The following is an 18,880-nucleotide window of genomic DNA, read 5'->3' on the forward strand; positions in this document are numbered from 1 at the left end:
TCACGCAACAGATTGAACTACTAAAACTCGAATTGGCCTGTTAGTGTTAGACTATACACATACTGTCCGCGCGCGAATTCCGTGCACGGCTGAGGAATGTTAGGAATGTTGGGCGTCATGACAGAGTGCTGTCATTTTGTACGTACGGGCGCGGCGCACCCCCTACTTCCTCGACCTCCGAATGCACGGAATTGGCGCGCGGACAGTAATAATATAATCAATGAATCATTGACATAAATAAGACGCACAAAGTGTAGTGTATGAAAGAATGAAAATGTAGCTGGCTGTGAACTTGCTATCAGTACGAAAAACGAGTATTAATTTCAGAACCTTGTCATTACATTTAAGGTTGCCATACGTCATGATTTCCCCTGTTATGTCAGGATTTTTAGTTCTTTGGCATGATTGCGAGACTTGGCGAGTGTGGTGGTTATTAGAAACCTTACCTAACCACTAGAAGATAAGGTAGCCAAAAGTTTGGGAGAGGAAAGGGAAGGTTTTGCTGTAGCTATGGGTAGCGAATCAAGGGACTAGTGGCCCACTAAAGGTTTTAATCCCTTATTAAATTAGGGTGATGTCCGGACTTTGTCAGGATATTTCCATTTTTTCATATAACAACCCTAATTGCATTATAATTGGGGCATTTTCTATGAAACGGGACCTTATTGACGATAGCGCTTACTCCGCACAGCGTCGCGCGGCATTGTATTTATATCGGAACATCATTAATAATGGCGTAAGCGCCATCGAAACCCGCCCTTTTTATAGAACATCGCCAAATACCACATATGTTGTAGTAGGTTACACGCGTGACCTCAACTCTGGAGCCGATATCAGGGCTCTAACCGCGAAAATCGAAGTTCACAAATTGCGGGCATCTAAGCTTTCTCTGTTACTCTAGGTAATTACACCTTCATTGGAGTAAAAGAGAAAGATCCCCGCAATTTGCGAATTTCGGTTTTCGCGGTAGGCCCCCAGTTTCTAAGTTGGACGAACGGACTACATTCTCAACAACAAAAGTCAATAGTGTTTATCCTTCCTTCCATTTCTCATATAATTTGTGGCCTCCATTGACCCCTCATCCCTCCATCATCCCTTCGTAAACAAGCGGTATTTCTCAGTCATGTCACTGAACGAATTCCCGCTGTACCGCCGAAGGGCCGCCAAGGTACACGTTAGCAGTGCCATGGCTCCTTCCACGTAAAACCCGTACAGCACGCGGAAGTGGGACTCCACCTGAGGATAAAAAATGTTATTTTTTTAGTAAAATCAATAGACCTCCGTTTCGCGTACATAGGCAGTCCGAGAACTTACCGAAGACAGCACCATATCAGTGGTAAACTACAAAATTAACACGTCCACGGTTTCCGTTTATACCGGCCGAGACCGGAGATGAGAACTCCAATCACGCAGTACAACAGACTGACTAGCGGGATGCAGCGGCCTGCTGTTAGCATGGCCACAGTGCTTGGAATAACAACTACAGTACCGGTCAAAAGTTTAAGTTCATCCTTTGTTTTCGGTACAAACGAGTACTTTTGTGTGGTAATTTTTTGCAGTTCAGATGTCAGTTTCATTTTTTCATCACTGTACTTACAGTAGAAATCATCAGTTTAAAAAAAAGTCATTTATTGTCGCAGTAAGTATACAAAAAAAAACAGTAAAAAACAGTAGTAGGTACAAGCTTAAATTACAGCAGTATACAAGTAGGAACTAACTATACCAAAGCCAAAGAAAAAAAAGAAAAAGAAAAAAAAAGGCAAAAAAAAGAAAAAGAAAAAAAGGAAGAAAAGAAAGGCAAAGGAATGCCAAAGAGTGCTACAGAACAAAACTTACCGAAGACAGCCCGCCATTAGTGGTAAACTGCAAGGGGAACATTAACACGTCCACGGTTTCCGTCTTCTGGTACCGGCCGAGACCGAAGACGAGGACTCCGATCATGTAGTACAACAGACTGGCTATCGGGACGCAGTGGCCTGCTGTTAGAACGGTCAGTAAACGCTGGAAGAATAAGTTCTTTAATATCAACCATGAATTGAAATAGAGTCTGACCGCGCTAAGTTTGCATGCAAAGCGTTATGTCAAGTATTGAACTTAAGTATAGTACTTATATATGAGTATGTGTGTGTAACTGTAAGACGAGAGGCAGTGGAAAGCCTAGAATCATATATCTCAGCCAAGTGAAAGAGAATGCATCGTACGAGCAAATCAAAGACTGGCTCAGGAAAGAAAGGATTGGCAATTACTCCACCGACCAAAGCAAAGGTCTTAAGTTATGATGATGATGATGAATATGTGTATGTATCGGCGGCCGATAGTAATAATCAGGGAGATAATGAAATTGGATTTCATGGTTATTTCCGGACAGTTTGCCCTTCGAGCATCTAAAGCAACCTAACGAAACGAACATATCCTACCAATCGGCCTGCTTTTACAATAGTACTTATTTTTACTGCAAAGTTTGTGTAAAGTTAGCGTGGTTATTAGAGTCTATGACCTCGATGTCACGTCACGTTGGAATGGGCGTCTCTTTCTGCAGGATGATTCTCTTGAAAGTAGAATTGTATTCGCTTGAAAGCAAACTGTTTAGCTTTTTTATGAAAAACCATCATGTAAAAAGAGATGCATGAGAGTGGTGTCATGCGAGATCAATAAGTAGGTATATTCTCAACAAAACGACTTAGTTGGAACATCTGACTCATCAAGCTCGGTAGCTAGGTAGCTGAGTAAATAATTTAAGTAACTGTATTAGGTAGGTATAATTATTCCAACACTTACGCTTAACTTCTTTCGTCTTCGATACGCCTTCACGTGCATATTTGTTTTACCGTCTGAAAATAAAAAAGCATCTTCACATTTCCGGAAGTCAAGAACAACTAATTTCTGGTTGGGAAAAGGCATGTCGCAAAATTGAAATTATTTATTTATACTCATTTGTCTCCAGCAGTTGCAGATGAAAATACACCCAATTACTTATCGAGTAAAGGGAATAAAAAACTTAAATCCAAATCGATGTAGGTATATGAATTCCAGTGAAAGTAAAGCCGGTTTACGACCTGTTAGTGCTGATGAGAATTAAACTGTTGTTTCGGTCATAAAGGCTTACATAATTGTACAATACTGTATACTTAATGTGACTTTATTCTCGCTCGGTGTAGTGCAGAGCACGTTTCCACTGGTCAACAGCGCAATATTTCCAGTAAAAACTTCAAGACACAAATACTACGGCGCGCCGCGGCAAGACCTTCGGATTTTACGCTTTCTTTTCGCGGACCGAATTGTATAGCGGGTGTAGCTATAGTTATTTGTACAACAAGAGAGGAAAGTTGGTTTTTCTTGCGAGTGTTTATTTTGAGTCCCGAGAAAGCGAAAGATTCTAAAGTAGAATCTTGAGCGTAGCGAGGGACTCAAAAACACGAGATGTAAAATAACTTTGCTCTCGTGTTGCACACATAATTTTTCACCTCAGTAGTGAGAACATACTAAAGGTTAAGATGTATTTCGAATTACACAGAATAAACAGAAAAAAAATGTAATTTAATATGTAATATAATACCATACCATACCATAAGATACGATACGATACGATACGATACGATACGATACGATACGATACGATACGACACGACACGACACGACACGAACGACACGACACGACACGACACTATACCAAACGATACGTTACGATACGATACGATACCATACGATATACCATACGATACCATAATAAAAGTATGAAGTGGCAGATGGCCTTCACTAAATTAAAAAGCTACATTGTTTCACTCCCTGGAGTGAGGAAAGTAGGTTTGTTCGAGCTGCTGAGGTGAAAAATAAATAACCGGCACTGAAGTTAAACAGTTGCCTAAAATATGTCTAAACTGTATTCCTTTTGATTCCCGCCTTATGAAATCGAGTAAATACAATTCAACAAAAGAAATCAAGAATAACTTATTTTAACAATTTTCTTACATCATTTTTGATAAAAAAAGATTCAATGCGGGATTAGTAAAATTAAAACAATTACCAATTCTTCCGGGCGGGGAAATAAAGACACTATTTTTCCATTTTGTTTCTAAGTTGCTCGAGGGACGGGGACGCAGAGAAGTACACCACTTTTCTGCACTAGAGCAGAAACGTATCACTTTCTGCGCACTTTTTAGAACAACAACGACCCACTTTTAGAGCATGAGATATGAAAAATAATTTGAAAACATTGCTACTCGCTCAGCTACTATCATAAGTTTTGTATTGTATAACTTTACTGAATAAATGTTTCGAGAACAAATAACTTTCCCTTGCAGTTTTCAGACAGACATTGAAACTTAGTTGAACTGTGGAACAACGCAGACTTTCTCGTTTACTTAAAGTTGTTCAAAACTTGTTAGTGCTATTATCAATGTCTGGGACAGTATAAGGGGAACTTTTTTGCTTAAGACTTCAAAATATAAGGGTCGATTCTCGTTAAAGAATGGACAATTAATTAATAATTAATTTTTTTGGTCTCAAACAACTTTTAGTGTGGGAGTTCGATTCGCACTTAGTCAAATCATTTTAGTTCTACTTATTCTATAAAGTGCGAACGGCCGCGCGGTCTCCTAGCCTAGACGGTATATGTAGTGACCTTGCCTGCGAAGCTGGAGGTCCCGGCCGTCCCGGGTTCGAATTCTGGAATTAGTTGTGTGTTTGCACAGATATTTGTTCCTGAGTTATGAATGTTTTCTATGTATGTATTTATCTATAGGTAGGCATCTATTATATAATCGTGCTCTGGTAGGTATCCAGAATACAAGCCTAATTGAGCTTACTGTGGGACTAGGTCGATTTATGTAAGATTGTCCCAAATTATTTATATTTTCACTAGACTTATATTGACCTCTATTTATATTTTATTTTAAACTCCGAGTTTCTCCAACCCTTAGACAAATACACTGATTTAAGCTTTCACGATTTTTACTCATTATTAATATTATTCACCGAAGTTTCGAGGACGGCATTGTCCCCGTGGTCTCGGAGAAGACCTTACCCAAACCTAACCTTAACCAAATTATGCGAGTTGAGTAGGTATATTTATTGTAGTATGACCTACTTTTTAGGGTTCCGTACCTCAAAAGGAAAAAAACGGAACCCTTATAGGATCACTCGTGCGTCTGTATGTCTGTCTGTCTGTCTGTCCGTCTGTCACAGCCTATTTTTTCCGAAAATACTGGACCAATTAAGTTGAAATTTGGTATACATATGTAAGTTTGTGACCCAAAGATGGACATGTAACGTAAACAAATAAAATTTAAACATGTGGACGACTTTCGGGGGGTAAATGAGAAAATTTAAACATAAAGTTTTTCAAACTATATCGTGTTACATATGAAATGAAAGAGCTCATTGTGAAAAACTCAAATATAATTTTTTATAATTTTAGGACAAACAGTTTAGAAGTTATTCAAGAAAATATACAAAAAATGACCATTCCCCCTTTATCTCCGAAAGTACTGGGTCTAAAATTTTGAAAAAAATACACAAAATAGTTCTTTACCTATAGATCACAGGAAAACCTATTAGAAAGTGTAGTCAAGCGTGAGTCGGACTTAATTACTTAGGTTTTGATCCGACCCACGACCCCCACCACGACCACCACCACCACCACCACCACCACCACCACTGCTCTGCTCGCGGTATAACATCGACTGACCCTAACTGTCAGTGACGTCACCATGACGTAAGCGCTCGAAGCGTCAATACACTACATCCCTTCCTTTGTTTATTTTTCGAAAACTAAGTTAATCATAACAATACATACCCAACGTTCTATGAATGCGCTGGTACCATTGCCTTAGGTGGACCACGACCACGACGGTTTGGTTTGGTTTTTTAAAGACATTTAACTTACATTTCAGATAAAAAATACATTGTTTAAATTGTGTAATGTAACCCTTGGAACGCGAGTCCGACTCGCACTTCGCCGGTTTTTTTTTTGTCAGAGGTGGAGGTAATCCTCATTGGATACTGCCAGCGAGGTTTTGACAGCATGTTCGACTCAGCTGGGATTGCTACAGCCACCTACGGACTTAATTAAACCCTCCACCCTGTCCAGTGTCGTTTCCGAAAACGCGGCGCTATACACGTTGTTTTCGGGTGTGTAACTGTGCAATCCGGGATATAGTGCTTGTGTATTGTGAATGTAAAGTGTGAAGTGTGTGTATATAATCCATTAACTTTATACATTTAGGATTTGCGTCAAATCCGGTGGTCCCGACTCCCCGCAGACCTGTTCATGACCAACTTTTGTTATGGGACCAACCCCGAAATTGCGAAAAAATTTAGCTCTCCCATGGAAAAATCGACATCTGATCAGCCAAAATGTATGAAACAGCCAATTATTTTTCGCGATTTCGGGAATGGTCCCATAGTAACAGTTGCTGAGTATTCACCTCCCAAAATATGGGTAAGGGTTGAAAAACACAACGTTGGAACCGTGGGGTCTCAAAATCTTGGACGGGAAGGGAAATCACATTGCAGAATCTGTGCGGAAAGAGAAGTCATAGAATCCAATAGATCCCTTATATTCCACGACTCTTTTGTTTCCGCACAGACTATTAGCAACTTGAAAAGGAACTATAGTATAGTTAGTATAGTTACTATACTAACCATTATCAGCACGAGGCGTCAGTTTGGGCCGTCTGATGTTCTTGTGACACAGCGCCAAGTAATGGTTGACGTGGGCCACAGCGCAAGTGCTAGCTTGCATCACTGAAACAAATGAATATCACAGAAGTGGTAACCCCTTAATTATCAGCATTTAATGTCATGTCTGGCGGCTTACTCGCACAACGTATCAGCATTGCGATACAGCGAGGAAATGCCGCCAGCATCCTTGTTACAATGCCTCAAGGGCCTATTTTAGATTTAAGCTAGTTATTAATTTCGTTTACGTAGTACCACTGTATATATCTTGCCGTAGATATAAAGATTAGGCTTTCTAGGGCATTATTTATCACGTTTCCTTATAGTTTTTTGACTTTTCCTTGACATATACAGGGTTATTTCATTATGTCTGACCATGCTCTGAGGGCTGAATATGTACATACGTAATATTGTCTTCGGTTACCGCGATATACTCATGAAATAAAACGTCGGGATGGAATAAATACATTCAATATACGCGATATATATATTTCATGTACATACGTCATACTGAAACACTTTTACCATGGAGCCAACCCCGAAATCGCGAAAAAAAATTTGCCGTGCCACATAAAATATTGACATATGGTTAGCCCAAATGTATGAGACTGTAGGTTTTTTTTGCGTTTTCGGGGTTAGGCGTCACATAGTAAAAGTTTTTGAGTATGACCTACATAATCACTCCTCAGAGTAGGCGTGGTCAAACATAACAAAATAACTCTAGGACCTATAGAGGTCTATAGGTAGCCAGTATATTGATATATATTGAAATGTACTGTGAGTGACTTTTTACGAAGCATGTCTTTTTTGTGATTATTAATTTTATGTGATTGTATATTTTAAATTCAAATTATTGTTGGTAGATATACTTCTTCAACCGCTTTTTATTCTGTATCGAGTACGGTGTAAGCGCAATTAAGTATTCCATCTCCACTATATTTAGTAAACAACTTCCGGGCTCACAAAACTTTACAAAGCCCTTCAAAGTTTGTGAGGGAAAATGATTTCTGTAGCGGCTTAATCGCGACTCATTAAAGTTACACGATGTAGCGCTAAGAGTTGCTGTTCACAATCACGTTATCAGAACGCTTCGCCTAAATGGACTGTGCAAGTGTACACGTTGGTGGGTCTGCTACATTATGGCCTAACCCAAAAATTTAGCCTGCCCTTATTTACCCTGCGTCTTAGGTAAGAGAACAACTCGCAAACGCCAAGCGAAGCGGCGCGGGGCTGCGTGGCGGGCCCTCGGCGTTCGCGTTCGACACGAGATCGCCCACGTAGGACACTTCTATAGGTATGAAAGGATTGATTTACCCCGCGCCGCATCGCTTCGCTTCGCGTTCGCGTGTTGTTCGCCTACGTAGTACGCTGCGTTACAATTCATGCACGCTTTCCGGAAGAGACAGTTATACTCGTCCATATAAACCTACACTACACCTGATGGTCATCAATGGCAAGCGGCTATAAAACGTAGAAATTCGATACTCTGAATGGACCACAAACAGCTTTTTATAGTACAATCCAAAATATATTCAAAATATATACCTATATGAAGAAGAAAAGTTTCGAGGAAATTACCACGATCCCTTAAGTAATCAGGCAGGCAACCGATGCGAGATTGAGATGGAGAACAAGTTCTAGAATAAATTTAGGTATATCTTTTCTATAATCAAATGTCATTATTTACTCCAGCCATCTCCAGCTAAACATTAATCCTTTGAACGCCGGCGAGTTATCGTGAACCTTGTTAGGATACACGAATATTGATATTGTATTGAAGGTTGGTATTGTACAATCGGGGACATTCCCGGTGAACCACTTCAGAATTCTTTTACCTCGATCCTTACGAGCGAGCTTAACTCCGCCTCCCATAGAGATAACCGATGCATTTAGGATTCCTTATGTTAATAATGAAAAGGATAAAAAAAGGTAATGAGACAAACAATATGTAGTAAGGACAGTTTATTAGTTGTTTTTGGATTCCTTATCTTAGTTTGCAAATGCCGGCGGTCACAAAGACAATGGACGGCAATAAACTTTACCTGAGCTAACCTTTCTTTTAACACCCACATTTTTAACTGCCATGTTCTTGGTCATCACTTTTATGATATCGCCTGACCGTGTGCAAGACATTTAAATGATTTTTACCCGTAAGGTGGTTCACCGGGAATGTCCCCGATTGTACCAGCGCGCGGCAGTTGGTATCTTTGGTGGTCAAAGCGAAAAGGGTTAAGGATGTCACGGTCAAGTTATACTAGTCACAAGAGTACAGTCGAGGCAAAATATTTTGTGGTTGAGTAGGAGTGTACTTCGTTCAACCCGTCTTGCACGCACTTCGTTTAACGTCAAGAGCTCAGTGGAGTTGGTAAACAATACACTCTAAATTGAGAACATTATGCTTGAAAATTTCAATTATAAAATGAAATGTGACAGTCTCTACTGTTGAGTGTAAATATATTTCGATTTAGACGTCATATTTTTTGTTGCATGCGTAAATATGGTTGAGTTTTGGAAACGATGGTGATAATTCGCAAATTGTGCACAATCATCATCTGAAGCTGCTATGCTTGCGAGGTCTACACCTCACTAGTTATAGACCACCTTTACAAGGCAACGTTCCAAAAATGTATTTAGACGACCTTATTGCCAGGTCTTAGAGGCGTTAAGAGCGTCCGCTAGCTGACACGGTTGCACGGAGCGGGTGCGCGCCGCGCGGGTAAACGAAAAATATTATGAGGAACGCTAACTGGCGCGAACGCGTGCGATAGGTTTCACCTGCAATGGCACCCGCGTGCGTCCGCTCCGTGCACCCGCGCTAGCTAGCGGACGGCCGGACGCCCTAAATATATTTTTGGAACGTTGGCTTGTAACGATGTTTGTGAAATCGACTGTACAAAATATTTAATAAAGGTTTAAATTGTCCCATTTAGGCTAATACAAGTACCTATTAGCATAGATTAATAAATAGATTAGCTCAAGCCTGTTGGGAAAGTTGTGCAACTCTCATTTACTGTACGTGTACAGTCGCCATCAGATATATCAGAGCGGCCGAGGTGCTCAAAAATATCTGAACACGCACTCTAGCGCCTTGACAATAGAGACGTGTTCAGATATTTGTGAGCGATTTGGCCGCTCCGATACATCTGATAGCGACACTAATTATCGATAAAACTATCGTTTAGTTGCTTCATAAATTTTGCGAACAAAGCAGATTTTAGAGTAGGTAATTAGTTCTCTTGAGACATAATCCAATTATTTTGCTTTCAGAATTAGGACATTATATTTTGTGTTCAGATATTTTGTTACCTACCAGTTAACTTCCTGCTAAGTTTCTAACAGATGTTTGAAACATAAATATTAGGTAGGTATTTAAACTTTTACGATTTTTACACATTAATATTTAAAAAACCGGGATTTAAATTCGGATAATTATGCTTGAAGTTTAAGCATAGGTATAACAACCATAGGTAAATAGGTAATTACACTAATTACGTCCTGTTGTAGTAAAAATGAAATATAGTTTTCATCACATCAGCTGGTAAAGGCTCTCTTGATTGTTTAAAAACTGATGAGAAAGATGCATTTTATCCACATGTGTGGCAAAGTAATCAACTGCAATTTTTTTGTTGTTTACTATGTTAGCTGGTAGAATTGACTTTCAAATGATGATTTTGAATGATAAATATTTAATAACATTAATTTTGAATTGATTTGGTTTGGTTTTGTTTGATATTTTACAGTTAGTATTTTCCTTGCGTTGGTTTGGTGAACATTTTTGTGTTTCACTCGGTCGCAAAATTTGTTTAACCCTCGTGCCTTGAAACCCTCGCAATGCTCTATATTCCACTTTTCGAACCACTCGCTACGCTCTTGGTTCAATTTTGGAATCTTTTGCTTGCTCGTGTGTCAATATTAGCACGAGACTTTCTACAACAACTTTGCCCCCTTGTAAAACGAATAACTATTTCACTCACCTATTCGGATAAAACCTTTTTCTTCCCTGCTAGGAGGGATCAGTGACACTTTTTTGTTTTAGGACACGATTTTTTGTCTTTTTGGCATGCCATTTCTTTTTACCTTAAATAATGTTTTGGAGTATATATGTCACATGGTAGCAAAATTATTTCCAACTTTGGGCGTTAACACTTGAATTCCCCACTACGCTCATGATTCTATTTTAGAAACCCTCGCTACGCTCGAGATTCAATTATTTAATCCTTCGCTTTGTTCAGGATTCAATGTACGCCCTCGCCGTAAATATACTATTTGGTCCCTTGTGACACAATCTACTATACAATATTGGCAGTGCCTCAGATTGGGAGTGCTTTTTTGAACAGATTACTTACTGAGATATACGTGGAAAGGGATAGCAAATACTGCGTAAAGAAGCGCAAAGCACCGTCCTCCTATCGTTTGTGGCACAGGAGCGCCAAACCCTGGAAACAAAAATAAACATCTTTCTTTCTTCTTTCTTTCTTTCTTTCAAAAGTGCAGTGCTCAACTATTGCCAGGCACAGTGCACACGTGGTGCTCGCCGTACAGGCCAATTCGAACACTTGACATTAAAACGATATCTGAATGAGTGAATGTTGTTAGTTAGTTACCATTTACCGCTAATACATGTACGGACAAGTCCGAGCGAAATGAACGCGCGAAAGATAACAAACTGACATCATTAAAAATCGTTTTGATGTCCAAAGGATTAGAACTTATCAGCCATTACCTAGGGGTGTAAGCAAAAACAGACAGATAGACGCACGAGTGATCCTATCAGGGTCCGTTTTTTTTTTTTTTTTTTTCAATTTATTTAGGTAAACAAACAATCACTACAAGGGAAACTTAAATATAGTAGTTTTAACACTATTTACAGTATGTGTGACCAACACCGTTCACCACTTAATAAATACAAAAATTTTGATTATTCGGAGCTTATATACAACTGGAGCTTAAGGCTCCGGGAGACATTGATAAAAGAAAATATAAGTATTATTAATACATTATAAATTCATGAAGAAGATAAGAAAAAAAAACCCTTAACGCTAACCAGTTAACAGTGAAGTGCATGCAGTATTACGTTATATAAAAAAAGTTTAGAAGTACGGAACCCTAAAAAAGGAAAGAATGCATAAGTTTACACGGGTCTGATAAGTTTCGGTAGGTAGGTAGGCCGTTAGTTAGAGCCATCGGGCCGGTGTTCCGAAAGGTCGCGAGTTCGAATCTTGTCCGAAGGGATACATTGTTCCATTTTTCCATTAATTTAAAAATTAGTACCTAGAGCAGTCATGACGAAGACAGTGAACAGAAATGTTCCAGCCAGGTTCCAGTAGCGGCCGGGGTCCAACTTGGCCCCCCTTCCCGCCGCAAGCATGGTCTGCTCCCGCGCCTCCTCCACGCGGGTCGTTATGGCCTTCTGCCATTTAGGGGAGACTGGAGTTATCTGAAACAGATAATGTACGATCATCATTATTTGTGACGTTTTCAATCAATAGGTACCACATTGTCGGTTGTCGATAAGATTGATTTCTAATTGAAGCTAATAGGAAATAGCGCCTTACTGACAAGCGACAATAAGTACCCTTTTGGTTGAAAATGGCACATTTTTTAATTTATACACAACACTTCCATAACAAGTCTCGTTTTCAAAATTAAATTGTAAATTTCATGACAACTTTGATGAACCCTGCTTTGAGACTGTCAGAAACTAACTTCTTATTTTTTATGTACTTTATGTATGTGTTAAATCTTGCTCAGACTTTGAAAGTGACTTTGCTCAAGAATAAGGTCGTACAAGCCCTCTAAGGGCCCGGCCACATGTACGCGGTGCGACGTCGCCGACGCAACGCGGCGCGTTTTGCGGTGCCGCCGCCGCACCACAGTAATCTGCGGCGCCACTCGCCGCAACGCAAAATCTGGCGGTGCGTCGTGCGACGCCGCGCGCGGTGCCGCAAAACGGTGCGCGGCGCCGCCCGCCGCAACGCAAAATCTGGCGGTGCGTCGTGCGACGCCGCGCGCGGTGCCGCAAAACGGTGCGCGGCGCCGCCCGCCGCAACGCAAAATCTGGCGGTGCGTCGTGCGTCGCCGCGCGCGGTGCCGCAAAGCGGTGCGCGGCGACGCACGACGCGCCGCGTTGCATCGGCGACGTCGCACCGCGTACATGTGGCCGAGCCCGTATTGCTCGCTTACAAACGCGGTCTGATTGTGAATAAATTTGGCAGCTATAATAAATTAAATTCACTTCAGTGATCATGAATACTGATCAAACTGAATTGGATGCTAATTCGAATACCTCAGGGTACGAATCAATTTACTTTCCTCGATGAGTTTTTTGGGTAAAACGAAATTCAAATCATTAATGTAAAATTAAAAATAGGTAAGCCAAGTTCTCATGTGCCATTGAAATATACTATACTAGGTACATTCAGTCAAATAATTTAATTTCCGACCCATTTCATACCTTGTCACAGTGACAATTAATATAAAAGACGCAAGAGACCTCATACTATTGAGATTGACACAGTGACAAAGTACAAAATGGGTAAAAACTACTACATACAAGGTGCAGAATATACCTACAATTCAGTGCATTATTCGAAACTTTCCAGAAACACGTTTTCTTCTTTAAGAAATATCACTGTCTACGCTAGCTATTTAGTAACTGGTCACCACAAGCTCGCAACTTACTAACCAACTTACGAAGTACTTGCAAACTTCGAACGTGAGGTTTAGTGGCACTTAACAATCTCATTTTACGGTAAGTTGCTTAACAGGACTTTACTTCTAGGCTTGTTATATTTTTATGGTTCCGTACCCAAAGGATAAAAACGGGACCCTATTACTAAGACTCCGCTGTCTGTCTGTCCGTCTGTCACCAGGGTGTATCTCATAAACCGTGATAGTGAGACAGTTGAAATTTTCACAGACGATGTATCTCTGTTGCCGCTATAACAACAAATACCAAAAACAGAATAAAATAAATATTTAAGTGGGGTTCCTATACAACAAACGTGATTTTTTGCTGTTTTTTGCGTAATGGTACGGAACCCTTATTGCACGAATCCGACTCACACTTGGCCGGCTTTTATTTTGCTACAACTGGACTGGATTCTTAATTGTATAAGAAAATGTTTAAGCCTTTCAGGTATTCCTTGGTCACAAAAGTCTTAACAGTAAATATTGAGTGAGTGTTCAGATATTTTTGACCACTATATATATTTATTTTCACCGCACACCAGATCGTAAAAGCTCCCTTGATTGAAACTGATGAGAAAGTTGCATTTTGTCCACATGAGTGGCAAACTAATTTAATTCATAAATTGTTTCCTTACGATGACTTTTATATGATGATTTCGAATGATAAATCATGAATAACGCTCATTTGGATTTTATATTGTTTGATATTTTACAGTTAAATAGTATTTTCCTCGCGTTGGTGTGGTAAAATTTTTTGTCTTGCACGGCGTCAAAATTTTGTTTAACCCTCGTGCCTCAAAATCCTCGCAAAGCTCAAGATTCCGCTTTTAAAATCTTTCGCTTGCTCGGGTAGCCATATTAGCACGAGCGGATAAACGACAACTTTGCCCCCATGTAAAATAAATAACTATTGATGACGAGATTTTTTACTGAAAACATAAAAATTTGTGATATCTAAGTAAATAATTTTATTATTACATAACAAGCGGTTACATTTGCCCTAATTGTATTTATCTTCTTTTGTTTCATTTTAGTTAAAAATTAGCCTCCGGCATTTTTGTTTAGTTTATTTGCAGCAAAAATCTGACACGCTTTCATTTTTAAACAACCCGATTGTTTCATGTTTTAAACTTAATTAAGCTTTTTGTCGGTTTGTGAAACTATTTAAAATTCTGACTAAATCCCGTGTGCAACTGGCATCAACGGCATCAACGCCCATTCAAACCACATTTTTAAAGTGAGTGCGAAGTTTGGAGGAGAAAATGCATTTATTGTCAGTGAGAAAAAAATAGTAGATTGTGTCACAAGGGAGCAAAATGACATATTTACGGCGAGGGCGTACAATTGAATCCTAAACGAAGCGAAGGATTCTATAATAGAATCCTGAGCCTAGCGACGGATTCTAACATAGAATCCTGAGCGTAGTGAGGGATTCAAGTGTTAACGCCCAAGGTGAAAATAATTTGCTACCATGTGACACATACTGCTTTCACATCACCTATGAGCAAATTATATACATATATTAGGTTTCAAAACATTATTATTTTAAGCAAAGATCGATACGGACAAAGTGCCAAAAGTATGTATACACGACCTTAGTATAGTTAGGTACATACTTCTGGCACTTTGTCCGTATCGATATTTTCAGACGTGACTGTACTGACAAATTAAAAGTACTTACAGCTCATTATGTACCTAATATCTTTTCAAAGACAGCAGCAAACACCTAAAATGATACAATGAAAATCAAGTACATTATTTTTTTAGATTTTTCTGGTAACAAATTAGCTTTTAAGTACCCCTTTGAACCAAATCTTCGGAAGAACACTATGAAGACCTGTGGATGAATTCTCTTGACGCCGTCAGCGTCAGTGACTCAGTGTAGAGCAAATTCGCTTGGAGCGGTTTTCGTGGCTTTCGGGCTAGAGTGCCGTAAAATACCTCAAACGACGGGTCCCAAAATGTTGTCCATCAAAATCCCGACCCGAATTTCCTTGCCGCTAAATACTTAACCTAAAATCACAGCTCGCGCCGGGAATTCCGCGCGTTCCGGGGCTAGTGATGGGAATGTTTCTCGAAATAGAGGTACAAGTTGTGACTCGTGTAAGTCCGAGACGGCATGACGTAAAAGAGTTCTAAGAGCTTAATTAATATTAATAATATAATATAGTCGGGTTAATTACGTTTTATTTTATTATTAATTTGATATTATTTCAGTTTTTTAGCTCCCAGAAATATGAGCGAGCATACTAAGTGTATTTATTATTCAAATGCACATGTTAGCGATTAAAGATTGTCACATTGGCGACGCTCCTACACCAAAGCACACACTACCGACATAATTCCAAGAAGCGTAATTACTACCGATAATTATAACGACGCAAAGAGGATAATTGCCACCCAAGTTATACTTCATTTACAGATTGCAAGTTGCGGATGTTTCCAAAAAGTTCTAGGAAATTACAAGAAAATTTCACAGGACAAAAGGAAACTATCACTATGGAAATGGAAAATTAAGATTCCCGTACAAAAATATGAAAAGTTGCCGAAATTTTTTGATGTGAGAATTTCGCAAATTTGGAAACATTCCGACAGCACACAGTATGCTTCATGTCACATCACTACGAGACAGCGGAGTACCCAAGTGCCATCCCGTCCAATATTGTCTCGCAGCTTTGTCCTGATAAAACCTGCTCTATTACATTTTTGCCTTGGTAAAGCGGGATGACTACGATAGTCCCAGGCGTATCTATCACATATTATACAAGACTTATTCGACACTCGCAAAATATACAGGTACGCGCGCGGAAATATAGCTTTACGATTCCGTTGGGATGTTTTTCTAATTTATTTAGTTTTTTTTATATTTTCAATTGTTTTTGGGTATTTGTACCGATTTATACAAATGCCGCTCATACATCTTCTTAGCTCTTGTCCCGGCTTATTACCGCGATGTTTTCCTTCACCGAAAAGCGACAGGTTAATATCAAATGATATATCGTGAATAAGTTCCAAAAAACTCATTGGTACGAGCCGGGATTTGAATCCGCCATCTCCGGATTGAAATTCGCGACCTCCGGATTGAAAGTCGACACAGCACTCCAATACAAATGCCGCTACAGTGCCTAGGTATATAACACATAATTTGCATCATAATCAGGCACTGCAATCAGCTGAATGCAAACAAGCTGTGCGATGAGCCCATCAATCTTCGTCACGGAAGCTTTTTCTAACGTTTCATAAGTGTATTTTGTGCCTTAATCCTTTACTTCAAAGTACACAATTGAACGAGTTTTAGAATGCAGTTAAGGCACTTTTACTAAGCGCGGCAAATGCTTGGCTTAAATAGTCTGATGTTATTAAATTGTGTGGCGAAAAACGGATGATGAAGCTTGTGGACGCATTATTAGCTTGGTCTGAAATCTGAATAAATGTGTTATGTTGCGAATATGGAGCTGAACCGTGAAAAAAGTATGAAAATTAGTTGCAGAGACCGGCATAAAATGGCGTATAACAAGAGAAATCGTATTTAACGTGATAGTATTAAGCATCTTTTACTGCATAAGTAATGAAATAAGTAGGTAATTTTTCTTTCAAAATGACAACGCTCAAAGCTGTCACAACTCAACTAAAAGCATGTGTATATGTATATGTGTGTAAAACCCGCGCCAGGGTAATGTATCGGAAGCACCGAGCTCGCGACGGATCACATCAATAAAAGCTCCGCAAACTTTTAGAATATATACCAAGAGCTAGTTAGTAGAAAGTTAAAAACATTACAAGCGTTTCAAACATTCTTTTCTTTGTTGGTGTGGTGTAGGAGAGAGGCTGTGGTTATTATTTATGTTGCTACCTATCAAAATTTACTATACCTTAGAATACTTTTTTCTCTTTACATCACGGTGCCCAATAGCCACCTCGACTACACCGTGCCGGAAAATTACGACATGGAATTGAATGCCGCGACAACGCCCGTAATTATCAAAAACACAATGGACACTATGTTTTTCAATCATAGAATGTTTATGACTCATTATGATTCTGGTTTCAAATAATATATTTATTTTAGCTATTGTTCTATATATGTCTAGTATTCTTATAAATAAGTTACCATAAGTTAGTGATTTTTACCATGTAAAAATTTATTGATTATAAAAAACTTAATATACCGAATAACATTATGATTAAAACTATAATTACAAAGTAAACTAAAATTAAAATAACACTAAATAAATCTAAAATATAACTATAATCATTCTAAAAAAGGCCCCTGCGGCATAGTACATGATTACGGTACGCTAGTACGCTGGCAGCATGATTTTATTATCATAGCGAAATGATATTCGTATTATTTCGACAATGGCTCTTAGTCAATATACATTTGTGTGGCGCATTCGCGCGTCCTATCAAAGGATGAGGGACTATAAAGTTGCTACAGCAGCGGTAAAAACAAATAGGTAAGGTTGACGAAATGTAAAGTGAGCCTATCTCTCGAACAAGTTTGAACAAGATCGGCTCACTTTATATTTCGTCAACTTTACCTCTCTCGCGTGGGCGTGGGTAGAGACTAGAGGTAGGGTAGGTCTGTCAGATTTCTAGGCGACCCATCCCCCCCTTTTTTTGGGGGTAGGCACGGTACGATCTCGTGGCTACCGGGTCAAATCAGCTTTGTTTAACCTTACCTTAGGAACAATCGTGCCAAGCGGCATCGCCTGAGACAAAAGTGCATACTCCCTGCACTTACTTAACCAACGAATTCAAGTTCGAAAAAATATTAATTTTGAAAGGAATCTCGGAAACTATTAGATCGACAGAGACAATTCTAGTGTCGTATTGTAGCAAATTTAGTAAACTTGGCTGTCGGTTGAACCGAAAAAAAGTCCGAAAAAAATACAGAAAAAAAGAGTTTACTTTATATACAGCAATATTATATTTGGTGGTTCACGTATTCTCGTAAAATATAAATGAGAAGGGATTCTACACCTTGTATGAAAACAAAAGTAACTTGTAATATTTGCACTGTATAGCTATAATCTCTTTAAATATTTACAAGCCCGCCAACGTTTCCTCTTTCGTTATTATTTTTTTAGGAAGTAGCTATCGCTGTGCTGCAATACTTATATCAAAAAAATATCGCGAGAAAAAGCTAAAGAAAAAGGACTAGAGTATGCCTTCAATTTAGCATTTTAGTATAAAAATCCTTTAATTTTAATATTAAATGTGCTAAAATATTAAAAAGGCATTAGCAAATAAATGGCTGGGTTACATTTCGATTTTACATAGCCGCATTAGAATACGCTCTCCCCTTTCCCCTGCGAATTCGTGTAGGGTTTAATGCAATCTAATTTCTCACGCGTTAGCCCGACATGACAGGCAGTTACTTAGATAGAACGGATAAATACCAGCAGTTTTGGGAGATTGCCTTAAATAAAACATAAAGGCTTCAATAAGGACGCCATAATGTCCCGAGACGAGCTTGACGTTGTCTACACAAAATTGCAAGGTGAGATGG

General features: G+C 39.2%; 1 protein-coding gene across 1 annotated transcript in view; it reads right to left on the minus strand.

Annotated features, from left to right (window-relative positions):
* Positions 1-1,081: 1,081 nt before the first annotated feature.
* LOC134747199 (uncharacterized) overlaps positions 1,082-18,880 on the minus strand; it is a 41,942-nt gene continuing 24,143 nt past the window's right edge. The window contains exons 4-9 of the mRNA XM_063681797.1: positions 11,950-12,115; positions 11,025-11,114; positions 6,643-6,744; positions 2,779-2,831; positions 1,837-2,001; positions 1,082-1,236 (exon numbers count right to left, since the gene is read on the minus strand). Of these exons, the coding sequence (XP_063537867.1) occupies positions 1,090-1,236; positions 1,837-2,001; positions 2,779-2,831; positions 6,643-6,744; positions 11,025-11,114; positions 11,950-12,115 (723 nt within the window). The 3' untranslated portion in view covers positions 1,082-1,089. The remainder of the gene's footprint in view (positions 1,237-1,836; positions 2,002-2,778; positions 2,832-6,642; positions 6,745-11,024; positions 11,115-11,949; positions 12,116-18,880) is intronic.

This window comes from Cydia strobilella, chromosome 14, assembly GCF_947568885.1.
Source record: "Cydia strobilella chromosome 14, ilCydStro3.1, whole genome shotgun sequence".
Taxonomy (NCBI): domain Eukaryota; kingdom Metazoa; phylum Arthropoda; class Insecta; order Lepidoptera; family Tortricidae; genus Cydia; species Cydia strobilella.